Consider the following 10,067-nt stretch of genomic DNA (forward strand, 5'->3'; position numbering starts at 1 on the left):
GGGAATGAAAGCCATGGAAATGTGGAATATATTCAAAACCGCTCCTAAAAATATGAAGGTGTCACCATGCAATCGTATTCGCTCTTAAATCCAACAGGCAGCGCTGACTTTATCCTCCCAATCAGGACTGTTCCAAAAGGGTTTCGGAGCCACATCCAAGTTTCCTTCCCAGCCATTCACTGAAAATAAAGGGCTTCCTTGTAGTGGGAGATTCCTGAGGCCGGCAGTAGGCTACGGCTGGACTGCCACAGGAGGAAAAACTGAGGAGGAGGAGGTTTACTGGAAACCATTGGCAGACACAGCAGTGTGACGGGGACCCCAAAGCACTGCCTCCACAGCAAGCTAGTGTATATACAGCACAATGAAAACTTCTACTTTACAGACACACACCCCATGGATTATTTAAGATGTATGGAATTTTTGGTGCCCTAATCTCACCACCGGTTTGGTGGAATAAAAAAGAAACGGTCATGGAATGCAGACAGGCCGGAAAAAATATAAACACTTTTAAAACTAATAACGACATACCTGCCAGGGTGGGGCATAAAAGTTACTTCACTGCTTGAACCTCCCCGTGAGGACACATGAAGAGACTCTGGAGTCACTTGCTGCCAGTGACCAACTGCCAAGGTGAAGGTGGATGCAGGCATGGGCATGGTCACGTAGTAATGCCAAATTGAGAAACCTGCGGAACCAAATGCTTGTAAAAGTCATAGGGGTTAAGTTTGGATTAAATTAATGGGCAGTAAATAGGCAAGTCATGCAAGTGTTTTGGTTTGGGCATATATGGATTTTAAAACAGTATTTCAGGGGGATGCCATTATTATACAATAAAAAGTCTTAGCTAAATACCGTGTTTTTCGGACTATAAGTCGTAGTTTTTTTCAGAGTTTGGCCAGGGGTGCGACTTATACTCAGGAGCAATTTATGTGTGAAATTATTAACACATGACCGTAAAATATCAAATAATATTAATAAGCTCATTCACGTAAGAGACTAGACGTATAAGATTTCATCAGATTTAGCAATTAGGAGTGACAGATTGTTTGGTAAACGTATAGCATGTTCTATATGTTATAGTAATTTGAATGACTCTTACCATAATATGTTACGTTAAAATACCAGGCACCTTCTCATTTGGTTATTTATGCGGGGTCCCACATCTGCGGTCCTCTCCAAGGTTTCTCATTGTCTCATGGGGTTGAGTTTTTCCCTAGCCCGGATGTGGGATCCGAACCGAGGATGTCGTTGTGGCTTGTGCAGCCCTTTGAGACACTTGTGATTTAGGGCTATATAAATAAACATTCATTGATTGATTGATAGGTGTCACATAAGATAGTTGGTTCTTCCCCAAGACCTGAACCTACTTAAACTATAGGGCTATATAAGTAAACATTGATTGATTGATTGATTGATATCTACTTATGTATGGTACGATGTGGTTTATTTGTTTCAGGCATGCTTATTAACAAGTTACATGAAAAGGGGCCCCCTTTAAGCATAACCAACTTTTCTAACCTATTGGTACCTGCTGTTGTGTATTTGGGATCTGCAAAAGTCTCAAAATTGTGAAATTAAACCATGGAGGCCTGACGGAGCTATTTATAAAACAGTATGAGGGAAGGCCCCATACTTCCGGGAAGCGATTAGCTTGGAATTTACCCATTTTGTTTTCCCCCAATTGTTACATCAGCAGATTACCCATATGTGGTATTAATCTACCCAAATTGCTTTGCGCGGGTGCACCATTGTAGTCTGCGCTATAGTCAAACGCGAAGTAGCTTTCTTGTTAGCTAACCTCTTTTCATGGAGTAGACTGGCTTGTACATGGGCATTCATCTTCTGATGTTGCCATTTATAAAATAAATTAGCAATAGTGTGAACTAAATCTGTTAGTTAGGCTGCGGGAGTGCTAAAAACTACAACAAAGATGGCTAGAGAAGACACATTTAAAGTGGAGGCACGAAAAGAAGACCGCCCACAAACAGGGCATCCTGAGGAGATGGCCAGAGAGCGGCTTGAAAACATTCTTTAAAACATAATCTATGCAACACTTCGACCAAATAATCGCCATTACATGTTTTTTACACCACAAGGAAATGTTTTAAATGTAGAAAACAAATCCTAGTATGACCCCTTTAAGGAACATCATCACGTGGGTACATTTGCACTATTAAACCAAAAAGTACTGTGTAAAAGAGCAGGAATGGAAAGGCAGGAAGAAGTGAAGTTTATGTAATACTACAATCTGCGGTCCCCTCCAAGGTTTCTCATTGTATCCCATTGGGTTGAATTTTTTCTTGCCCTGATGTGGGATCTGAGCCGAGGATGTCGTTGTGGCTTGTGCAGCCCTTTGAGACACTTGTGATTAAGGGCTATATAAATGAACTTGGATTGATTGATTGATTCATACAAAACCCAAAACCAGTGAAGTTGGCACGTTGTGTAAATCGGAAATAAAAACAGAATACAATGATTTGGAAATCCTTTTCAACTTATTTTCAAGTGAATAGACTGCAAAGACAAGATACTTAATATTCGAACAGGAAAACTTTATTTTTTGCAAATATTAGCTCATTTGGAATTTGATGCCTGCAACATGTTTCAAAAAAGCTGGCACAAGTGACAAAAAAGACTGAGAAAGTTGAGGACTGCCCATCAAACACTTATTGGAACATTCCTAAAGTAAACAGGCTAATTGCGAACAGGTGGGTGCCATGATTGGGTATAAAAGTAGCTTCCATAAAATGCTCAGTCATTTAGAAACAAGGATGGGGCGATGGTCACCACTTTGTGAACAAATGCGTGAGCAAATTGTTTAAGAACAACATTTCTCCCGTCCAAAGGCAAAAAACCCAGTAACACAACTTTGGTCAAAACTGAGCTGATAATACTTTTTGAGTCCCTAGGTGATAGCTTTACATTAGTGTATGCGATATTGTAATTTGTTCCGTAAGTAAGCTGTTACGCGCATGGCAGGACCTAGCAACTACCACATAACCGCGTAGATACAACAGAAAAACCTAATATCTCAAGGGACCAATCGGAGCTTCTTTGTCAGTCGCCTTATTGTCTTTAATGAGACATTTGCACGAATGGGGGCCGACGGTCAACCTGATTGTGTGATATTATGGCACGAGGGGATATTTGGAAGATTGGCCCAGAACGTTGCAAGCACCTTCATTAAATGTATTGTTCTTGATTCTTCCCCTTGCATACTCTTTTGGGCAGATAACTGTGGAGGTCAAAATAAAAACTGGACGCTGTACACGGCTCTTGCCCAATGTGCAAACGCAGAATGGGACCCACCCGAGATTGTGATAAAATACCTGGAGAAAGGGCACACGTTCATGAGAGCAGATTCAATCCATGGCTCAATCGGCAAGAAAATGAAATCTCAAGAAAACATCTATACATTTGATGACTTTGTAGATCTTTGTAAGACAGCATCATGATAGATTGGTATTCCTTTGTTTTCTCAAAATCAGCTAGAAGTGAGTTACTAGGTTTTGCCTTTGGACGGGAAATTTCTCAACCAGCTATTGCAAGGAATTTAGGGATTTCACAATCTATGGTCTGTAATACCACTAAAAGGTTCAGAGAATCTGGATAAATCACTGCACGTAAGCAGCAAGGCTGAAAACCAACATTGAATGCCCGTGAACTTCGATTCATCAGGCGGTGCAGCATCAAAAACCAACATCAGTGTGTAAAGGATATCACCACATGGGCTTAGGAACACTTGATGTCATTGTATTCAGTTTTTATCTACAAATTACACAACTTGCCAACTTCACTGGTTTTTGGTTTTGTAATTTTAATGTTTATAATTTCCCTTTTAAGTATTATCTTGATATAATTTGATTGGATTAAGCACGTGCATGCTACGAGTTTTTCAAAAAACACCAACTCGGCGAGTCGAGATAAAAGAAAGCAAATGTCAGCAAAACTTAAGAGTTAAGTTTTTCCTAAAGGCAGCAATCAAATGAAGTTTTCAGCACATATAGTTATAATTTGATAAAGACTGTGAAAAGAAGCAACTCGTAAACGGCTCCTGCAACAGCAACAAACAGGACGGAAGACGCAAAGATAAATCATGAAATGCAACCTTACCTGAGCAAAAACAAATCATTTATCCGGGAGAGTCTTGATACCAATTTCCTTGACCCAGCCACAAACAAAGAAGTTGTAGACCCCCATGAATTTTCAAGTTTGTATCTGTTGTGTCGTGTAGAATGGCGTCTGGAGCACAATAGTTCTATATGTCTGAGAATGGGACCTACGTATAACCGACGTATAATCCCTGATATCACTCAACAAATCTTTTCCTGATAAAAATGTATAGGGATCTATTGCACTGCATAGTTTTATTGTTTGCAGGAAGATTTAAGCCTCTTTTATACTCGGATAGTTTGCGCACTGCTTGCTGTACAACAGCCATCTTCACTTTATTGACCACTGCTGGTTTTCACCTGTCTAAATACAAGCAATTGAAGAAGCTCTTTTCACGTTTTCGGACCGGACCTAACAAGTTTGAATGTCGCAGCCAAAAACAGGAAACACACAGAAAGACGTAGCAATTTATAAATGACGGCAAAGTTATTGAGGTTTTTTCATTTAACGTTTCATTGTTTAACTTACAATTATCAGCCCAGTCCTGCAATTGTAAAGCATTTTTTAATGCCTTGGGACATTGAATTTAATGCTTTGTTTTGCCAAATAAGCCTATTTTTTTGGCTAAATGTATTTAATGACTTTTAAATATTACATTAATATTACATATAGGTTATATTTTATATTGCTACTACAGTACATTTTTAGTCTACTTTATACCTGCATTATCCTTTCCATCCTTTGTAACTGAGCGACTGTGTGGAACATTTCCCTTGTGGATCAATAAAGTTTGTCCAAGTCTAATGCTTTTTAATGCCCCGTGGAAACACTAGACACGGAAACAGGACATTAACAAAATTATTTAAAATTAGAGATGTCCCATAATGGCTTTTTTTCCGATATTCCGATATTGTCCAACTCTTAATTACCGATTCCAATATCAACCGATACCGATATATACAGTCGTGGAATAAACACATTATTATGCCTAATTTTATTGTGATGCCCCGCTGGGCATTACAGTGTTAAAGTTGTTTATACGGCCACCATCAGTGAGACCTGTATGTCTGTTGACCAAGTATGAATGCATTCACTTTTGCGTGTGAAAAGCCGTAGATATTATATGACTGGGCCGGCACGCAAAGGAAGTGCCTTTAAGGTTTATTGGCACTCTGTACTTCTCCCTACGTCCGTGTACAGAGCGGGGTTTTAAAAAGTCATTAATTCTACTTTTTGAAACCGATACCGATAATTTCCGATATTACATTTTAAAGCATTTATCGGCCGATAATATCGTCAGTCCGAAATTATCGGACTTCCCTATTTAAAATTAATGGAAAATGTAGACCAACGCCTGCTAAATACCACATGAGAATATAAATATATAATATGTGACAGTAGGACGAGAAAGTCTTACTTGTGTCAACGCCCTCCGTAGGTGCAACCTGTTCTTCCCCACTCATCAAGACCACACACTCCTGGGGGGCCCGCACTGTTGCCTGCCACGTTGACATGGCAACAGGCGGCTCCTGGCAGGGGAAAAGCGCTCTGTTGTTGATGGGTGAGCCAGCAGTGTACACACACGCCCTGGAATGAATAGTGTAATCAACATATACAAACCCCATCTCCATATGAGTTGGGAAATGGTGTTAGATGTAAATATAAACAGAATACAATGGGTTGCAAATCCTTTTCAACCCGTATTCAATTGAATGCACAACAAAGACAACATATTTGATGTTTGAACTCATAAACTTAATTTTTTTTTGCAAATAATAATTAACTTAGAATGTAATGGCTGCAACATGTGCCAAAGTAGTTGGGAAAGGACATGCTCACCACTGTGTCACATCACCTTTTCTTTAAACAACACTCAATAAACGTTTGGGAACTGAGGAAACTAATTGTTGAAGCTTTGAAAATGGAATTCTTTCCCATTCTTGTTTCATGTAGAGCTTCAGTCCGGGGTCTCCGCTGTCGTATTTTACGCTTCATAATGCGCCACACATTTTAGGATGGGAGACAGGTCTGGACTGCAGGCGGGCCAGAAAAGTACAAGCACTCTTTTTTTTTTACGAAGCCATGCTGTTGTAACACATGCTGAATGTGGCTTGGCATTGTCTTGCTGAAATAGGCAGGGGCGTCCATGAAAAAGACGGCGCTTAGATGGCAGCACATGTTGTTCCAAAACTTGTATGTACCTTTCAGCATTGATGGTGCCTTCACAGATGTGTAAGTTACCCATGTCTTGGGCACTAATGCATCCCCATACCATCACAGTCTGGATGGTTTGCTTCCCCTTTGGTCCAGATGACACAATGTCGAATATTTCCAAAAACAATTTCAAATGTAGACTCGTCAGACCACAGAACACTTTTGCACTTTGCATCAGTCCATCCTAGATGATTTCGGGCCCAGAGAAGCCGGCGGAGTTTCTGGATGTTGTTGATAAATGGCTTTCGCTTTGCATAGTAGAGCTTTAACTTGCACTTACAGATGTAGCGACTAACTGTATTTAGTGACAGTGGTTTTCTGAAGTGTTCCTGAGCCCATGTGGTGATATCCTTTAGAGATTGATGTCGGTTTTTGATACAGTGCCGAGGGATAGAAGGTCACGGTCATTCAATGTTGGTTTCCGGCCATGCCGCTTACGTGATTTCACCAGATTCTCTGAACCTTTTGATGATATTACGGACCGTAGATGTTGAAATCCCTACATTTCTTGCATTTGCACTTTGAGAAACGTTGTTCTTAAACTGTTCGACCATTTGCTCATGCAGTTGTGGACAAAGGGGTGTACCTCGCCCCATCCTTTCTTGTGAAAGACTGAGCATTTTTTGGGAAGCTGATTTTATACCCAATCATGGCACCCACCTGTTCCCAATTAGCCTGCACACCTGTGAGATGTTCAAAATAAGTATTTGTTGAGCATTCCTCAAATTTATCGGTATATATTGCCACCTTTCCCAACTTCTTTGTCACGTGTTACTGGCATCAAATTCTAAAGTTAATGATTTTTTGCAAAAAAAAATTTTTTTTATCAGTTTGAACATCAAATATGTTGTCTTTGTAGCATATTTAATTGAATATGGGTTGAAAAGGATTCGCAAATCATTGAATTCTGATTATATTTACATCTAACACAATTTCCCAACTCATGTGGGAACGGGGTTTGTAAATCAGATGACAACGTGAGATTATTATTAGACTGTTTACCGACCTGTCATCCTGGTCCTTGGTCCACCGGATGGAGCTACCTGTCGGCCTCGTTTCATAGCAGATCCTGAGAGCCCGTGGGAACTCCCGCGGGGAGGAGACCCCCTGCTTCCAAACCTGCAGACTCCAGCGGTCTGTGCAAAATCGCACAGAACCGTCATCCTGCTCGGCGGGGGCACGGCTGCACTCGGAGAAAAGCTCCTGCTGCTGCCTCCAGTCAGCGGAAGGCATAGAAGCCAGCTTGTGGATGAGGTCATCAGTGCAGACCCCTGGGAAGGCGACTGACAAGGGTGCCACATCGACTGGCTCGACCTTTGACACATTGAGGTCACAGCAGTCCAGCACTAAAGTGAAATCACTATGAGATGAAGACTCAATGTTATCAGCTTGTGGGGCTGCTGAATTAATTGTATGCTCTGCAGGAGCTACAGGTTCCAGGAAGAGAACCACACTGCCACTTATTACTTTCCTACGAAAATGAACAGTCAGGTCCAATGCATAGTGTCTGACTAGAATGTGCTTTGTATTGGCACAAAGTGGAAGGTCATCTGTATCAGGGGTGGGGTCCACATTTTGCTCCATGTTATCCATATGTTTGTTTAAAGGCCTACTGAAACCTACTACTACCGACCACGCAGTCTGATAGTTTGTATATCAATGATGAAATCTTAACATTGCAACACATGCCAAAACGGCCTTTTTAGATTACTAAATTGCAATTTAAAATTTCCCGCGAAGTGTCGTGTTGAAAACGTCACGGTATGATGACGCGTGCGTTTGACGTCACCGGTTATAGCGGACATTATTTTCCAGCCCGATCCAAGCTATAAGTAGTCTGCTTTAATCGCATAATTACACAGTATTCTGGACATCTGTGTTGCTGAATCTTTTGCAATTTGTTCAATTAATAATGGAGAAGTCAAAGAAGAAAGATGGAGGTGGGAAGCTTTAGCCTTTAGCCACACAAACACAGCCGGTGTTTCCTTGTTTAAAATTCCTGAAGATCAAGCTTTACTATGGATCAGAGCGGTCAAACGAACATGGATCCCGACCACATGTCAACCAACAGTTTTTGGTGAGAAAATTGTGGTAATAAGTCGCCTCTTACCGGAGACATCAGCGGAGCTTCCGTCCTGCTGCAGCAGCCGTGTCTTCCCTCAGAGACTCTGGCGTCAACACACCCGTGGCCACAATCCTTACCACTTTCAGGTACTATATAATCTCACTAAAACACTAGCAACACAATAAGCAGATAAGGGATTTCCCAGAATTATCTTAGTAAATGTGTCTAATAACATCTGAATCGCTCCCAATGCAATCACCTTTTATTTTTCTTCTAGTCCTTCACTCTAAATTTCATCATTCACGAATCTTTCATCCTCACTCAAATTAATGGTGAAATTGTCGCTTTCTCGGTCCGAATCGCTCTAGCTGCTGGAGGCCATGATTGTAAACAATGTTCAGATGTGAGGAGCTCTACAACCTGTGACGTCACGCGCACATCGTCTGCTACTTCCAGTACAGGCAAGGCTTTTTTATTAGCGACCAAAAGTTGCAAACTTTATCGTGGATGTTCTCTACTAAATCCTTTCAGCAAAAATATGGCAATATCGCAAAATGATCAAGTATGACACATAGAATGGACCTGCTATCCCCGTTTAAATAAGAAAATCTCGTTTCAGTAGGCCTTTAAATGACCAAAATGTCACATACTATTGTGTTAAATGACTAAAATGTCACATTCTATTGTGTTAAATGACTAAAATGTTACATACTAGTGTGGCAGAAAAAAAAAGGTACTTTGTGAGTTAGCGTCTTGACATTAAGGCACGCGCGGTGCTGAAGGGTGAGCACCGTTTCGCTAACTTTGAAACCACAAATAACACTTTTGCTGAGTTATGACGTGACCATGACTTTAATGTGTTTTTCCAGTGCCTTGCGTTTGAAATAGGAGCGGATAAAATGTAAGAACACGACAGGACGAGAGGTTGTAAACATACCATGCGCCCCGGAAACACACCGTCAAACAAGTCGATTGGTGATGACGTAGATTGTCAGCAACGCGGACATATTTGTAGTTCTACACGTCTTTCAACCATTTATAGCAGTGGTTCTCAACCTTTTTTCAGTGATGTACCCCCTGTGAACATTTTTTTAATTCAAGTACCCCCTAATCAGAGCAAAGCATTTTTGGTTGGAAAAAAGAGATACAGAAGTAAAATACAGCACTATGTCATCAGTTTCTGATTTATTTATATGTATACCAGTCTTTCTTGAACTATTTGGAACAAAAAGATATAAAAATAACTAAAAACTTGTTGAAAAATAAACACGTGATTCACTTATAAATAAAGATTTCTACACATAGAAGTAATCATCAACTTAACGTGCCCTCTTTGGGGATTGTAATAGAGATCCATCTGGATTCATGAACTTCATTCTAAACATTTCTTCACAAAAAAATAAGAAATCTTTAACATCAATATTTATGGAACCTGACCACAAAAAATCTAGCTGTCAACACTGAATATTGCATTGTTGCATTTCTTTTCACAGTTTATCAACTAACATTTGTATTTTTTTGCAGTATTATTCAATAAATATATAATTTTGAATTGTAGTTATTTTTAGAATATTTCTAAAAAATCTCACGTACCCCTTGGCATACCTTCAAGTACCCCCAGGGGTACGCGTACCCCCATTTGAGAACCGCTGATTTATATCAGGGGTTGGGAACT

At 40.3% G+C, this 10,067-nt stretch overlaps 1 protein-coding gene across 7 annotated transcripts in view; it reads right to left on the minus strand.

Moving 5' to 3' along the window:
• The window catches only part of aopep (aminopeptidase O (putative)), a 200,846-nt gene extending 191,485 nt beyond the window's left edge, over positions 1 to 9,361 (minus strand). For 5 of the 7 annotated variants that reach the window (XR_009806800.1, XR_009806805.1, XR_009806802.1 and 2 more), the window contains exons 1-3: positions 7,334 to 9,361; positions 5,531 to 5,700; positions 529 to 685 (exon numbers count right to left, since the gene is read on the minus strand). Coding sequence is in view for 4 of the 7 variants with exons in the window: in XM_061900554.1 (XP_061756538.1) it covers positions 529 to 685; positions 5,531 to 5,700; positions 7,334 to 7,920 (914 nt within the window). In the remaining 3 variants the exon portion in view is untranslated. The remainder of the gene's footprint in view (positions 1 to 528; positions 686 to 5,530; positions 5,701 to 7,333) is intronic. The other 2 variants (XM_061900585.1, XM_061900545.1) reach the window with 2 other exon arrangements.
• Positions 9,362 to 10,067: the final 706 nt, after the last annotated feature.

The sequence above is a fragment of the Nerophis ophidion genome, linkage group LG01, assembly GCF_033978795.1.
Source record: "Nerophis ophidion isolate RoL-2023_Sa linkage group LG01, RoL_Noph_v1.0, whole genome shotgun sequence".
NCBI classification, from domain to species: domain Eukaryota; kingdom Metazoa; phylum Chordata; class Actinopteri; order Syngnathiformes; family Syngnathidae; genus Nerophis; species Nerophis ophidion.